General features: G+C 41.9%; 2 protein-coding genes and 1 non-coding gene across 4 annotated transcripts; 1 reads left to right on the forward strand and 2 right to left on the reverse strand.

Annotated features, from left to right (window-relative positions):
- Window positions 1-6029: 6029 nt before the first annotated feature.
- Window positions 6030-8351, reverse strand: rps13 (ribosomal protein S13). Its single transcript, XM_027007438.2, has 6 exons — window positions 8289-8351; window positions 7216-7264; window positions 7055-7133; window positions 6720-6889; window positions 6409-6509; window positions 6030-6108 (listed from the first exon to the last, which is right to left on the reverse strand). Exons 1-6 carry the CDS (start codon window positions 8309-8311, stop codon window positions 6075-6077), a joined length of 456 nt encoding a protein of 151 aa, XP_026863239.1. The 5' UTR covers window positions 8312-8351; the 3' UTR covers window positions 6030-6074.
- On the reverse strand, window positions 6185-6311 carry LOC113575783. The gene has a single exon (XR_003410441.1). It is a non-coding gene; the product is annotated as a small nucleolar RNA SNORA19 (small nucleolar RNA).
- A 2518-nt stretch (window positions 8352-10869) lies between the features above and the next one.
- On the forward strand, window positions 10870-15872 carry nucb2a (nucleobindin 2a). 2 transcript variants are annotated; one of them, XM_027007420.2, is made up of 13 exons: window positions 10870-10972; window positions 11360-11485; window positions 11585-11692; window positions 11812-11944; window positions 12185-12288; window positions 13684-13869; window positions 13941-14031; window positions 14136-14194; window positions 14271-14363; window positions 14491-14580; window positions 14692-14865; window positions 15006-15066; window positions 15174-15872. In XM_027007420.2, the coding sequence occupies exons 2-13, from the start codon at window positions 11360-11362 to the stop codon at window positions 15368-15370; spliced, it is 1422 nt and encodes a 473-aa protein (XP_026863221.2). In that variant the 5' UTR covers window positions 10870-10972; the 3' UTR covers window positions 15371-15872. The 2 variants fall into 2 exon arrangements, with proteins under 2 accessions (XP_026863221.2, XP_026863222.2); XM_027007421.2 differs by having other exon boundaries at window positions 10871-10972; window positions 14695-14865.
- The last annotated feature ends 81 nt before the right edge of the window (window positions 15873-15953 follow it).

Here is a 15953-nt window from a genome sequence, read left to right on the forward strand (position 1 = left end):
TTGTTGGGGAGCATTGCAACTTAGTTTTTCTGATATAGCAGATTGCTTGAAGCAGTTAGTCCTCTATTAGGGACACAAATGCTCTATTTTGAGTTAAATTGAGCTACGTGGTGTGTCTACAGTAATTGTACTGTTTCTTTCCTTTATAATATGAAGCAAATTAGAAATAAAGTTTGTTTTTCATTCAGGTATAATGTCACTAGGCTACAGGCTGCCTAGCTCTCTGGCTGTCATGTTCAGATGGCCCAAATGTAAAACAATGATCCACATTAAGAAAACAAAAACAACAACAAATATTTGTTAAAGCAAAGACACCCTTTGACATCTTTGCATTGTCATATAACTACCACACCTTCAAGTCAACTTTCTATTTTTATAGAACTTACTCATATAGACATATTCTGGTTCCATCAGCACATTACATTATCAGTTCCTATGTGTACATATAAAGCCATATTAGTCGAAGTCCAGCCATACCTCATCATTTCAAATTACATCATTGTCACAGAGTCTATCAGTGTTAATAAGGATTATGTTCCTTAATGCAAGTCATGCATACTCTAATTGAATCTTTAATGGTCATATTCCCTGTTAAAGGGTAAATAGTATTTTCTCTTTATAGTGCATCTGTAGCAATGGCCATACCCACAGCATCTAATCATGACTGAGAACAGGTGTGTTAGCATGAAGTCAAGTTTTTAAGTACCAAACGTTCAGCAGGCACCTGAGCATCAAGAGAAATACAAAGGACCCTTATCCTGCCGACAGAAATATCCACCTGGCTAAACTGCACACGAGGGAGCAACAGAGTCATGAAAGGAGACAAAGCATAACAGACCACGCTATTTATGGCAGCCATCACCGTACAACCTGGTTTATCAGCCGCATGTATATACAAAGACCTCAATAGTGGACGCACACTTTTTTGAAATCTGAAGGAGGAATGTGTGTGTGTGTGAGAGAGAGACAGAAAGAGAAAGAGACAACTAATCTCTCCGCTCCAACACTCATGATTTCAGCTGGGCTGTAAGAGGATGGAGGATCTTCTCACCAATCACAATACATGCTTACACTGCACTATCATATAAGACCCGCCCAATCCCGATGGCTTCCATAAATTTAATCCTGGGGTGTGAAGCAGAACGTGAAGTCACGGCGCCGCTCAGTGCATCAGATGAGGGATGAAAGATGACAATAAAAGAAAAGATGCCTGTCTGGCCTTTTCTCAGACTTCATGTTCAAACAATTCATGGGCTTTTGCTGTGGAGTGCAAAAGTCTATAGTTGACTTAAAAATACAATGAACTAGCACTTGTTTGTCCTCTAGACTGCTCAAATGCTTTCTCACTGTGCAGACAGTGATAAACACTTATGAGCAACATAAATGAATCAGCACTGCTTTCTAAAAGGGGCTTGTTTTGTTTGCATGTCTCTTGTTGGTCCTGACACACTTTTGCTCAAACAGAAAAAGTGCATGATGCTCATCATGTGTCTTTGAGTTTTACTGCAAACAAGAGACTGAGAAAATACCGATAAACATGAGAAACACTGCACGAGCTGAGAGCCGTTTCTGAGTCTGCCATGTAGCAGAGGTTTTATACCCTGCTGATCACCTCTCTGATACAGAATTATGTCAGTTTACCTTATGAAGTTATATTGATATTTTTTATCAATAGCCTGTATTGATTATGATGCCTTTATAAAAAAGTGAACCACATAATTTTTTTTTCCCAATTATGGACAGCAGTAGGATGTAATCTGAAAACAGATCATTTGTGGTGAACAAGAATGTAACACATTTCAGTTTAATTAGGCAGATATCAAGTAAATGGTCTTGTTAGTTTCCTGCCTTATAGTGCTGCCTTAAAAATATATTGAGTTACCAGCCATGCTTGAAGACTGGTATCTTTTAGAGTGTCTGTAAGGGTTGGAGGGTCTGTGGGAGCGAGTGTGGGGAGAGAGACTGACAGCAGATCATGAACCTGACAGGTGACGACCAGACAGTTTTTCCTGGCTATACTGCCGCAACTGGGTCAGCCTCAATCACACATGACATGCCTCAAACGCTCGACTGAGGATGTGTTCAGCTGAAGACATCACCTGAGATGAAGCGTGTGCTTCAGTCAGACCCAACCTCCTTCCACATGCTCTCTACTCCTCCATCATCACTGTGTTTGTTGGTTAATCACCTTCTCCATTTATCAGAGGATTCTTCCCCATCACAGGGTGCTGGTGCAACACCTTCAGCTCCTCTGCAGTGTTGGTGCTGCAGAAAGCTCTCTCTCCCTCCCTCCCTCCCTCCCTCCCTCTCTCGCCCCTCACTCTATCCGTCTCTCCACTGCCAGCAGCTCACAATGCAGCAAGGTGACTCAATGTTAACTTTCTTTCCTCGGAAGGAAGGCTGAGGCTGGGTCAGATACTGTCACACCACTCCTGACTGGATGTGCTGAAGCCCCGCCCCCCACCAACCTGCCTGATTCTCACTACTGACACACCTTCCTTTAAAGCTCCATCCTCATAACCAAATCAGGCAGTGGCAGTTTTTGTAGTTGTCTGATTTTACTTTGTGGAACTTCACATTCAAGGGTCGCTTTTTCTTAAACCGTTAATAACATATGTACCCCCAAGTGCATGTACAATCTGAGCAAAGCGATCCAGTCTGCCTCAATTATATCAGCCGCTCTCCATGATTGTGCAAATACATATAGTGTTGTGTCAGGTCAAGAAGCCTGTTCATACATAGCTTTTTTATACAAAATAATAATAATAATAATTTCACAAATCCAAGGATGACTTAATTTTGGAAAAAAAGGTGCCAGTTTATATTTACAGCATTTGGCAGACACACAAGTGCTTTACAGTCTCAAATACATATCCTCATGACACCAGATAGGTTAGTGTGAAGAAAATTATCAGGGTAAATATATTTTGATGCACTTATATATAAGTGCATATTTATATATTAGTGCACTGAAGAGTCTTTGGTCTTAATTTGAAGACGGAACAGAACAGAGAACAGAACAGGACAAGGAAGAGTCTTGATGCGCGTTGTCTTCCTGTCCTGAGGGATGGTGATTTGAGTCAATAGGCCCAAAGGCAGCAGGGCGCAGAACGGAGTGAGATTAGTACCTTTTGGAATGTGGTGTGGGAACCAGTGGAAGAGTACAGCAAGGGAGTGACATGGGAGAATTCTGACAGTGTGCAGAATACCAGGATCTCATGTCAAGCTTCCTAGAGCTAATCTGGAAGGAAATGTTCAAACCTGTTAAACTCTTTCAGATGTTTAAATGAAAAAAAAAAAAAAAAAAGGCCTGAACAGAGAAAATTCTGCCCTCTTATGGTGGCATAGCAAACTAGAAATGTATATTTTTTGGTGACATGAACAGGCACATAAAACCTGGACACAGTGTTCTGGAATATTGGTCCGAACAATACCAACTGCAGACTAAAGTACGGCTCCTACTCACCATGAGACACTATAAAGACATTTCTATGGGCTCTTGGAAATAAATTTTTAATTCCTCTACTGTAGTAAAATAAACTGAAATTGAGAGAAGGTAAATATCCTGCAATAAGCAACTAATAATAAATGTAGAATACAGAAATTTAATTTACATGCTTTTACCAATATAAACCAACGATAGTTTGTACATAAAGAAAGAAATCACCTTTATGCTGCCTCAGCATCCAGTCTTAGTCAAGATTCTCATCAACATCACTGGAAATATTAACCCCTGCCAGGCAGTGGAGGAAACCTGTGCATGTCTTACTGTACGTGCTGGACTTTGACTCTGTCTAGTTCCTTTTGCAAGGTACATAATATTCCTGGTTCATCCTCAACCTTTTCCATCAAAGAATGCCTTGGAATATTCCCTGATCCTCGAGAACTCCTTTGTGTCTCACACAAGCAATTGATATTGTTGGCTATGCTCGTATTGATATTTCCACCTCTTACTCCACTGAAAATAGCCGCCTTTGTCCTGTTATGTCCATTTTACAAAATAGGAGTGCAGTAATTCCAATGGAACTGTATGTGATATGCATTTCAGACTGCATACGGTACTATAGAGCTAGCAGGTACAGTACATGCACAGTACAGTACAGGTAGACCCAAAGGTTAAAAAAGCAACTAATTACATGAATTTCAGTCACTGGACTGAAAGATCCAAAGCTGATCTAAAGATTTTTTTGAGACCAGAACCAATACCTTTGATTAAACCAATCAAGTCTTAAACTGTATAGAAGCATTTTATTGGTTGCCCAGAGTTCAGTATATCTGTATCACACAGCCATATAAGACCACACTCTCAGACCTCCAGAGACCGTTTTGATTTTGCAGTCTCCCAGCAGTTAGTTGGGAATCAGATACACACTACAAGTCCAAGCATCTTACTAAACAAATGTAGAGAATTACATTTTCTCAAGTAGCCATTTTACTTTGGTTGGAAGTCACTGCATACAGGACACTGAAAGTAATTCCTACATTAATCCTACCACTGAGTGCAATACATTATTGCCATGGTACTCTTAATTTTTTCAATATTTAATAAAACATGTATTATGATGTCAGGCCATTATTCTAACAAATCCTGAATGTGTAATATAACCTTTTCAAATCCTCTGCCTATTAGTGAAGTTTTACCCAGAACTGCACTGCTCTGAAGACTTCAGTGGGCAAAAGCACATGTATTTTTCTTCTGTAAAGTGATGTATTGTGCTGTTATCGTTCATGACCTGTGAAGTTTGTGTGTTCTCATTTTTCCAGTTGCACATTTTGAGCACCGCAGTGCACCTTAATCATTCTTGAGGTTAAAAATCTCTAGTTTTAGGCCAAGGTGGAATCACATGGGTAGTTACCATGACATCAGTTGACTAGGCTTTAACCATTAAAAAAATTATCACCAGCCTTTAGAGCCAACATGCACACTGCAGGCATCTACAGAAATGGTTTAATTATAGTTAAAGATCACTAAATAAATAAAAATAAAAACCTACCTTTTTGAATTTGTAAAAGTATGATTTTTACATTCTACAGGACAATGGAGAGATGCATTTGGTTATCTGCTAGTTTGGAAAAACAACAGCACGTATATATAATTAAAGAGGTTCCGTGAGAATGTTGCTGTTAGGACCAAAAAACCATTCGGCTGTTTTCAAACATTAAGCCTTGGGGTGACAAGGGAAATATTCCTAATATGAGGGGGGGGGGGGGGAAGCTGCATTTCTTCATAAGGACATTGAACTACTAACCAAGAAAACAAAAGGTCCTTAAGAGGCAAAATTGATTTAGAGTAAAAGGTTTTGCAGTTAATCCATAACAGCCATGGGGGGCAACAGCAGAAAGAATGAAACGTTGTACTGGACTACTTTTTTCAATATTAATTTGCTTTATGGTAGCTTTGACACTGAGGATTTTAGTGACATTAGGGCCTTCTGTAGTGCATCTGTGAGATTTTATACACACGTACGTGTCTGCCTCTTCAGTAAATCTCAGAAAGGAACCTGGCCCTGAGGGAGTACAGGGGCCGGTTCTCCTAGCACATGCCATTCAGCTGAGGGATGACGACTCACTCAGCTTTTATTAAGACTTCTGCACAAAGCCCAACTCATGGAAGGTTTCAACTCTTATTCCCTTACCAAAGAAAGTAACCCTGACAGCAGTGCTACAAAACCATATGGAGAGACACACTGGACCTTCTTAACAGTTCACATTTAACGGGCACAGGTCTGACCTGTATGACAGAGCTGTGCACAGGAAGATTGCCAAAATAACCTCCAAAAAAATATTTTATTCCATAGGCTGATGATCAATTGAATAAAACTAGACAGGTTTGATGTTTCACCATACAAAATTCTGAATGTCTCATGGGGTGTGTGTACATTGTGTTCCAATTAGAGATGTTTTAAGCATTTTATATTTTAAACAATACTACAGGACCACAAACTGATAACCGTCACTGATGAAATGGCAGGAAATTCTGATACATCCCTAGTTAACAGCACAAAGAACACCAACATGACTGCAACAAACAGTGTTCATATTCAAATATCATTTATTGTCCAAAATGCTTCCATTTATGCCACCAATGCAGAGGCTGTGGAAGATTCACTGTGGATAAAAACAATGACGAAGATTAGAGGGAGGCAAGCAAACAGAATGAGACGTGTACAATACTGAAGGAGCAGTTTGTGTGAAGGGGACTGGCAGCACTGGCACCATCGAGCCAAACTGCTAATTTACCTCCAGGGTTGATCTAGCACATCAGAAATATCTCAGTTCTTACACGAAGAACAGGACAATGAAATGCGCCATGCTGCAGTTGGATGTTAGCTGCCGAACTACACACCAGCTCATGTCTACTTCAGGACAGCATGACGCTGCCTTTAAACCTATTTAGTTTATACTTACTACTTCCAGTTGGGAGCAAGCACTCTCTTGGTCTTGTAGTAACGAGCAAGCCTGTGGATTCTGCTCTCAACAAGAATGAGGCGGAATTTGGCGTCCTTGTCCTGCAAACATGCGTGTCAGACTCAACACCAACCCACCCATGTGCTACACAGCAATAGCCAATATGTACAATATTCTGGATTGTGCACTGCACAGATTCATTAAAACTTCAACATACAGATGGTTCCATGCAAGAGTAACTTCTAAAAACGGCCACACCAAGTGCCGAGTGTCCTGTGCAAGATGCGCAATCTCGCTTGAACGTTGTTTACCTTTCTGTTCCTCTCCAAGTGCTTCCTCACAGCCACAGCCTTCTTGATAAGGTGGTACAGATCCTCAGGAAGGTCAGGAGCCAGGCCCTTGGATTTCAAGATGCGGAGGATCTTGTTGCCAGTGACGAAGCGCACCTGGGCCACACCATGGGAATCCCTCAAGATCACACCTACAGCAGACCCACCAGCCAACATCAGGCAACTAAATCCACCAAAGTTCAAAACAACAGAATTGTGCCCAACTATAACACTGGAAGAAGACTGTTTACTTTGCAGAACGCTGATATTCCAGAACAAAATCCAACAAACGTTTAAAAACACGACAAAAAACATACCAATTTGTGACGGGGTCAGACCCTTCTTGGCCAACTTGAAGATCTGCTCTTTAACATCATCTGAGGTCAACTTGAGCCACTGGGCAGGAGGCAAGAAACAGATTAGTAAATGTTTCATGTGTGGAACAAAAGCAGGATCTAGACTGTAGCTAAATACTTACTGTCGGGACACTGCGTCTGAAGGGGAGTGCCGACTGGGACAAACCCTTACTGAAACACAAAATGTGAGTTAACTTAATGACAAACTATTTAGAAGGTTTCCGCTCAATGTCAAAATTACCTAACCTTTCTGTCTTTCAGACAAAAAAAAAGCTACATTTCCATGATATATAATAAGCCAAAAATCAGCCAGTTTTGTTACATGGACATGGAAAAATCAAGTATCCATAACCACTCATACAATAGAGGAAACTAAGGAAAGCATTTTAACACATGGCAGCTAAACTTAAAAAGATGCTACAAAGTGCCCAGATAAACAATGAATAACCCCAAAAAAGCTCAAATCCCCTGACTTTCTATGTCTGGAATAGGCTAACATTTCATGAGTGAACCCTGCATTTAACAGCAACCTTTACAAAATGGTTACACATGAACCAATTAGCAGTAGCAGGTAGCTAGCCTGTCACTATGAAGCTGAGAGACCATACAGCCTGCAGGCCGTAGAAAGACTAAATACATAAACACACTTGAGTGAGGTCCTGAAAGAAACAACGACCTGGCACAGTCCCCCATTTAAAGGAAAACAGCTGCTGCGGGTTAACAGTGTCTACAAAGCTTAGCTAAACGTCAACTAGCTTAACTGTCTACACACTACGAGCGTATAGGAACCTCTCTCTCTCTCTCTCTCTCTCTCTCTCTCTCTCTCTCTCTCTCTCTCTATATATATATATATATATATATATATATATAGATAGATAGATAGATAGATAGATAGATAGATAGATAGATAGATAGATAGATAGACACTGTAACAAAAGCTTCCCACACGGTATGCTAGCAGCTACCTTAAGACTAAACCGTTAGCGTTAGCTCGCTCACTCGCTATCGGGAGGAACGCGCTGCCATGTTAGCCAGCTAGCTCAACCGCAGCGGGCGGGAACGTAGCAAACACTTTCCCCTGCGACTCCATTTTCAGCCATATTTTAGACATTTCAGTAGATTATAATGACATACGTGTTTTATACACACGATACAATCGCTTCCTTAGACGTGCTTACGCTGAATTAAAACCTACCCGGGAGCGTGCATGCGACCCATGATGGCGTTTAGGGGAACCCAAAAAGAGAAAGACCACAACGAGGCTGGGAGGAAGTAGAGTCTGCAAGAGGAAGTGACGTTTTCTACGAAAAAAAAAAATAAAAAAAATAAAAAAGGTCTCACGTTACACATTCTATCAGCCGCCTTTATTCTTAGGGTAAAAATCAAAACTCCCTTGTTGTGTTCTGTTGCTTCTTATTATTTCAGATATGTCTTCAGTGAATTATGTACATGTATGTTGCAGTATCCAAATAAACTCTCACATAAAAAAAGTTAACTCTGTGATACTAGATTAGTTGTAACTGACGTTTAGATGTCCAGGAAAATAGAAAAATAGGTAAAACACAATAAATAATAAATATGTAACACATTATTAAATACTAGAGCATAAAAAGGTTAGATTTGCATTTCAAATAAACTTAAAAATGTTAAGTGTTGTAAGTTTGTAAAGTTTCTTATTTGACTGAGACTTAGTAGTTCCATGACAAGATATACAAGCATCATACACATCAAGGAGTGTGCTCAACTTGGTGCACCACTGCAATATTTAATGACGCCGCTGTCATTACTGAGGACACACTTAAGGACTGTATAAGGAAAAAACCATATAGAACAGCAGTTCCACATTCCGCATTGTGCCAATTCTTTCAAGGTCATTGCAGGGCCAGCTTTCTGAACTGAACTGCCTTATAAAATTGTTATTACATTTCCTACAACATATGTTTACCTTTTCAATAGATATGATATAGTCCTGTACTGAAACTACTTAAAAATCATTTTCAATCTTGTTTTAAAAACAGTCAGAGTGGGGAGACCTAATGTCCAGTGGTAGGCTGTTCTCAAGTCTCGGTACAGTTATCCTTGAGTTTCAGTTGATTTTAGGAACTTTGAGATACAAGATGGTACAGCTACACTTAGGGCCTTTAAACAAGTAAGGGATCTGTAAACTGGACCCAGTAATGAACAGGGAGCCAGTGGAAGGAGTCTAAAACCAGAGAGAGATCACTTCTTTTCTTAGTGCCCATGAGCCATCTGTAAAAACCACAAACAAAGTCGTACACCGATGTATGGTTCATTGCAATAATCCAAGGGAGATTAAATGAGGGCATAAATAGCCTTCTCCAAATCCTGAGGATTAAGCAATTATTTCATTTTTGTAAATGACCTGAGCTGGTAGAACCTACTTTAGATTATTTATTTGCTTGTCAAACTTAAGGTCAGTGTCAAAAACCACACTAAGGGTCATGACCTGAGGTTTTACATATTCTGACAGTACACTCAGGATATTTCTTAAGATGTCACAAGGCTGTAATCGGTCAAAAATCATAAGATCAGATTTGTTTTCATTTAACTGGAGAAGGTTATTGGCCACCCAGAGTTTAACTTCAGCCAGACGCTTAAGTGAGTGCAGGTCAGTAGGCCTCAGTGGAAAATAGAGACATAACATATTTCAGAGCAGAGTATCATCTTCTTAAAAGTGAAACAAGATTTATACTTACTAACATTAGTACACAAAGGCAACAGATATACTGGGATGAGTACCAGCACTAATACTGAACCTTGAGGTACTCCATACCTGATAGTAATAACAGGAGAAATACAGGTTCCAACATTGTTATATAACATTTACGAGCAAAGATTGGACTTAAACCAGTTCAGCATTTTCAAGAAGCACCGTATGCTCAAGATGACTAATGAGAATGTCATGATCAACAGTTGAATACAGCACTGAAGTTCAAGAGGCAGAAGTTCACACTCTCGAGTCAGTGGCAAGTAGACTGAATAACTTGTTTAGTCAGGTGAGCCCATAATTGCGAAAAAACCACTTACTTACATATTATGTTGTACATGTATTTAATGCACATCATGCTCATTTTCTGAAACAAAACAGAACATATTTTGAGAGGAAGGGTACTTCTGAAAATTGTTCTATACTTGTGAGGTGTGCAAGTACTGAGATCATGCTTTTTGAGAAGCAGCTGCACAACAGCAGGTTTAAAATGTGCCGGGAACAGAGCCAGAGGTTAGGCAATTGTTTATTGTGGACATTAAACTAGGAGCTGTTATGTCCAACATCTCTTTCAGGAGATGAGGAGAGATAGCATCACAAGGAGAAACAGTAGGCTTTATGCAGAATAAAACCTATTAAAAACGAAAGGGAGATTGGCTCAAGTTGAGTAAAATTTTCAGAATATGATTACCTGTGTCAAGTAATAGGTGAGTGATTGTAATGACATTTACTCTTATAGGTTATACAGCTAGACTAATGAGCTCGGTGTTACGAAGTGGAAAAAAAACTGAGGCAAAAATAGATTTATAAAATAAGTCATCCGACCAAAGCTTGTTTGTGAAATGCTGATAATCCTATACGTAATTTGGCAACGTTTTAAAACAACAACAACAAAATCCTGGTCTTCCTGCTTTTCTGGATGTTATTCCGTCGTGCCAGCCGTCGTCTTCCACCCCGTGTTCACGTTCCTACGAACGACCGCTAGGTGTCGCTGTGAGAAAACCCCGCCGTGTTGCAGCGGCGCCTCGTCGCCGGCTGGTCGGACTCGGTCAATGTAGTTCATCTGTGACTCGAGGAAGCTGGTAATGAAAGACCCACTGCGAGGAAGCAGAAAATATTCAAGATAACTTGTCGGTAAAGAAGAAGCCAAAGTAAGTATAAAACGGCTTGTTTGGGTGATGACTGTTTCTTGTTTAGGAGGCACAGCCTCAAGAAGCGGGCCGTATTTCGGCGACCCCCCCCCCCCCCCCCCCCCCCTCTGTAAAGTGATAGGTGTATAATCTGGGGTGGACATTAGTTATCTAACAGTAACGTTATGCGTGTCGGTCAGTTGAGCAATAACCTGTCAAACGACAGCTTCAGCAAAACTCAGACCCAGCCGCAGTCTTACCGTCCAAAGTGACACGTCGCCGTATAGGGTGGCACCTTCATGACCAGCGCCGACCGGTACCGACAGCGTCGGGAAGAACGCGTAGGGTAATCGAGATGATGTGTTGAACGTTTTGTGAGCAGTTTGTGTTTGTTCATTCGTGCTCCAGATGTCATGGACGAAGAGGTTCCTCCTCAGCTGTCTGGTGCTGCTCGGCTCGGAGGCAGTGCCGATCAGTGTAGACAAAACTAAAGTCAAACTGCCAGAAGACACCACGCAGGCAACCCCGAGCGTGGTGAGTGAGTAAATAACCACAAACACACATTAACAGGTCACATTCACTAAAAACCACGAGCATGGGTTTTATACATCAGTCTTCTTCAACGTTTTGAAGGATACCGGACTGCATTATGACCGCTATCTCAGGGAAGTTATTGACTTCCTCGAGAAAGACCAGCATTTCAGAGAAAAGCTGCACAATACAGACATGGAGGACATAAAGGTACAAGAACGATGTTGTGATTGATGCAGACCTGCTCTGCCACATAATTTGATTGCTTAATTAGCTTTGTGATTTGACAAATTACACTGATGATCTGTCTGGTTATTAACTGACTGCAGCAAGGGAAGCTGGCCAAAGAACTAGATTTTGTCAGCCACCATGTAAGAACAAAGCTGGATGAATTAAAAAGGCAAGAAGTTAGTCGGCTGAGGACGCTGATCAAAGCCAAACAAGACATTGACGGAGGGAACGGTAAGAAAATTAATTGGATTAAATCACATACACAGTCCTGTTTTTATTAGTGCTGTAATGGATGTATTTGAATGGGTTTTTTTCTCTGATTATTACCATTACACTTAAAAAATGATTACTTCCTAGCTTTGCAACATCAGTATTTTCTGCATGAACGAGGCAGTTTAATAGATGGCTTGTGTTAGTGGTTCAAATAAAAGCCCTTTTAATGGACGGGGTTCTGTATCTACTCTTCCTCAGGCCAGACTGTAGACCACCAAGCATTGCTGAAGCAGTTCGAGTATCTGAACCACATGAACCCACACACTTTTGAGGTGGAGGATCTGGACCGACTCATTAAATCGGTATGTTGGTACTAGAGCTGAGTGATGTGATGGACGATGACATCGGGAACAATGATGATGACGTTGAATTTTAAATATATGGTCGCGGGAAAAAAAAAAAGCATTTATCTCCACTGCCTTGAATTCATTTCAGTACTGGAGCTATACCCTACATAGTACAAAATAAAAAGATTTCCGTCATCATATAGAGGAGATGCACCATCAATGAGGGTGTTAGTTCATCTTCTCTGTATGATGACACGCTCACTATCACGGGTTTGTTAGTGAGTGTGTGCAGGGTAGCCTCGTCACATCTTTTACTCTGTAGCAGAAGAGATGTTGGGACGCAGACAATCCAGCAGTGTTTTTTACCCTCTCCAGCTCAGCGTGAGGTTTGTTTTTTTTTGTCAGCTCACCCTGAACTAGGCTGACATACTCAAGGATTGGATGAATGAAGATCAGGTATATCTATTTTAAAACATCACACAGAAGACCAGCTCTTTTGGCATCACTGAGATAATGGACCCATAGTTCATGTGGGCATCCCAGGATAAACCAGATGATATCTGAACGGCAAGCAGGAGTGGGGCGACTTCTAACCTTTTGCCCAGAACTGATCTGAGATGGAGGATAGGGGATATTGACCTCTCTCCTAGCACTCTTTAGCAAGAAAGTGAGTCTAAATAAGGAGGGCAGGGTATCGCACCACACGTCTCAACATTGTGAGGTCTGTCTGCCATCGCTGATGGCCGATGGCGTCGTCTATCGTCTCAGCCCCAGTTGGTACTTGCTCTTCCACCCAGAGGCACATGCGGGGATCAATTATTTATATCACTGGTACAAATGTGACGAGAGGGAAGGCACAGTTCCACCTCACCTGCTGCGCCGAGAGCAGCTGACCTGTTCGCCCTGCGTGTCCGCTCGTGGGCACGCATGAACATGTATAGCAATGTCTGCATAGATACCCAACAAACAGCCTGTCTTATAGTATTGCAAAAATACTGCTTTGCTAATAGTGAGACTAATAAAAACCAATGGCTACTTAAGTTAGTTAACAAGCTAGCTTTTCAGAAAATGAGCATGCCGTATATGACATATATACAGCATAGTATGTTGTATTTTCTCCATTTTGTTTTTAACAAATAATGATTAATTAATGAAGTTCAATTTGTATTTGGCCCCGTCTATAAATAGTACCTACAACCTTACATTAAATGCTGCATAACAACAGTATAATTAGTCTACTGTTAAAATGGATCATCACCCTAAAGTTTAGTCTCTGTTCGATTGTCTGTAGAAATTAAACTTAGTGTTATATGGATGCCTGTACTCACCTGACATCTGCCACTAAATTGGGGGGGGGACTTGGCAACCCAGCAACAGTTCCACCTGTGGTGTGATTTGCACTTTGTCCAGGCTACAAGTGATCTGGAGAACTTTGACAAGGAGCGGCACGAGGAGTTTAAGAGGTACGAGATGATGAAGGAACACGAGCGGCGGGAGCACCTGAAGACGCTCGACGAGGACGGCAGGAAAAAGGAAGAGGAGCACTACGAGGAGATGAGGAAGAAGCATGCAGATCACCCAAAAGTCAACCATCCGGTAGGTTTGAGCATGGCTCCTGCCTTGAGAGGGGGAGATTCCCAGGAATGCTAAGCACTCTGCTTCTGTAGGGTAGTCAGGACCAGCTGAAAGAAGTCTGGGAGGAGGCAGACGGTCTCGACCCAGAAGACTTCGACCCCAAAACTTTCTTCAGCCTACATGGTAAGTCACTCACGGAGCCTGCCAAGATGCCTGCAAGCTCAGCTTAGCCTGAAACGAACAATAATTATAACTCAAACGTGTCGCTTGTCTGTTGTGCGTTGCAGATACAAACGGAGATGGTTTCTTTGATGAGCAGGAGCTGGAGGCTCTGTTTACTAAGGAGGTACATTAATAACACATTAGACACAAAGATGGCCTGACTGTTGTGGTTGTAATAGGCGTTGGAATTGTGTTGGTAGTTGGAGAAGCTCTACGATCCAACCAACGAGGAGGACGACATGGTGGAAATGGAGGAAGAGAGGCTGCGAATGAGAGAGCATGTCATGAATGAGGTAACAGAAAAACAGGAAATCAGTCTCCCTTCGGCAGGACGTACGTCGTAACTGCATGAATACCGGACACCCTTAGCAACGCTTGACTCAGCACAAATGTTTGTTTTTAAATGTCTCTCTGAAACAGGTCGATGCCAATAAAGACAGGCTGGTGTCCTTAGATGAGTTCTTGATTGCCACAAAAAAAAAGGAGTTTCTTGAACCAGACAGCTGGGAGGTGAGTGTCTTTGGAAAGACCGGGCAAAGAATGTCTTTGTGCGAACATGTAGGGAGCAGCAGGCACACGACGTTTGAGTAACGTTTCCCATCCGCCGGTGGTGTGTGCCAGCAGACGCTGGAGCAGAACCAGGCGTACACCGAGGAGGAGATGCGCGAGTTTGAGGAGCACCTAGCCAAGCAGGAGGAGGACCTGAGCGAGAAGGCCACCGAGTTGCAGAAACAGCGGGAGGAGCTGGAGAAACAGCAGGAGCAACTTAATGCGCAGAAAGTGGAGCTCCAACAGGTCAAAACCAAAATCTCCTTCCTGTGTGCACACCTCAACTAGACAGGCGTGTGCTGGCGACAAGCTGTAGCTCTGGGATGTGGGGAGTATTTCTCGGTGTGAAACTGTAAAAGGTCTCGTTTTTCTCTCCTTGCCAACAGGCTGTAGAACACATGGAGCGCTTAAAAATCCAGAATGCTCAACCTCCACCTCAAGTCCACGGTGAGACACCCTTTGCAGTTGGAGCCATGTGCTTCCACACAGTACAGAGCCTTCAATAATATAAATATTTAAAATTTGTTTCGGAATTACTACTGTTTCTACTGCAGTGGAAGGAGCTGCTGTTCCATTCGAGCTCGCGCCAGACCAGGCTCACCCCCCCAACCAACAATACGCAGTGCCCCTGGCTGAGAATGACCTTCCCCCCCAGGGTCTAAACCAGGGCCTCTCAGACCAGTCACATGACCGGCAACCCATGCCTGCTGGCGACCCCATCCCAGACCAAGGTGCTCCACAGGTGCCTTAGACAACACAGTGTGAGGGTGTTGGCTGTGAGAACAAAGCTACCACCAGCACACCAAACCAAACTTGAACTGTCCATACCTCTTCTCCAGTGTCTGGACAAGGGAGAGGACCACTATCCAAGTTCCGCCTGATGGTATTACAGATTCTCAGAGGCTGTTGCTCTCGCAGTGTTGTACGTTAGATGCAGAGATTACTGAATAAATTAAATAATTCTTTTTGTTTTATTTTCCCCCCTCATGTGGTTCATAATTTTGCCCATCTTTTTAAATTGTGATGTTTTGCACTTTGTTTCCAAGGAATACAAAAAGCCACTGTAAAAACACACACAAAAAAATGTGGTTTCAGAGGTAAATGTGGTAGTATTTTGCTAAATTTCAGGATGTTTCTTCTGGTCTGTTAACTAGGACTGCCCTGGAATTCAAACATGTGGCTTTTCAGCAAGCTAAATGTGCTGGCTTGCAGGGAGAACCAGGTATTTCAATAAACAATGCAATTTGTGAGAACTTTATTACTGCACTCATTTTGGAAGAGTTGCCTGCCTTTGCGGTAGAATAATGGTAAATTAACATTTAAAGGGCTATTTT

The sequence above is a fragment of the Electrophorus electricus genome, chromosome 1, assembly GCF_013358815.1.
Source record: "Electrophorus electricus isolate fEleEle1 chromosome 1, fEleEle1.pri, whole genome shotgun sequence".
Taxonomy (NCBI): domain Eukaryota; kingdom Metazoa; phylum Chordata; class Actinopteri; order Gymnotiformes; family Gymnotidae; genus Electrophorus; species Electrophorus electricus.

Coding starts and splice junctions, on each gene's coding strand:
- nucb2a (XM_027007420.2), top strand. CDS start 11,360: ATGTCATGGACGAAGAGGTTCCTCCTCAGCTGTCTGGTGCTGCTCGGC. Junction 11,693..11,811: donor CAGACATGGAGGACATAAAG/GTACAAGAACGA, acceptor AACTGACTGCAG/CAAGGGAAGCTGGCCAAAGA. Junction 14,032..14,135: donor AACTTTCTTCAGCCTACATG/GTAAGTCACTCA, acceptor TGTGCGTTGCAG/ATACAAACGGAGATGGTTTC.
- rps13 (XM_027007438.2), bottom strand. CDS start 8,311: ATGGGTCGCATGCACGCTCCCGG. Junction 7,265..8,288: donor GGTCGCATGCACGCTCCCGG/GTAGGTTTTAAT, acceptor TTTGTGTTTCAG/TAAGGGTTTGTCCCAGTCGG. Junction 6,890..7,054: donor TCTGACCCCGTCACAAATTG/GTATGTTTTTTG, acceptor GGTCTGCTGTAG/GTGTGATCTTGAGGGATTCC.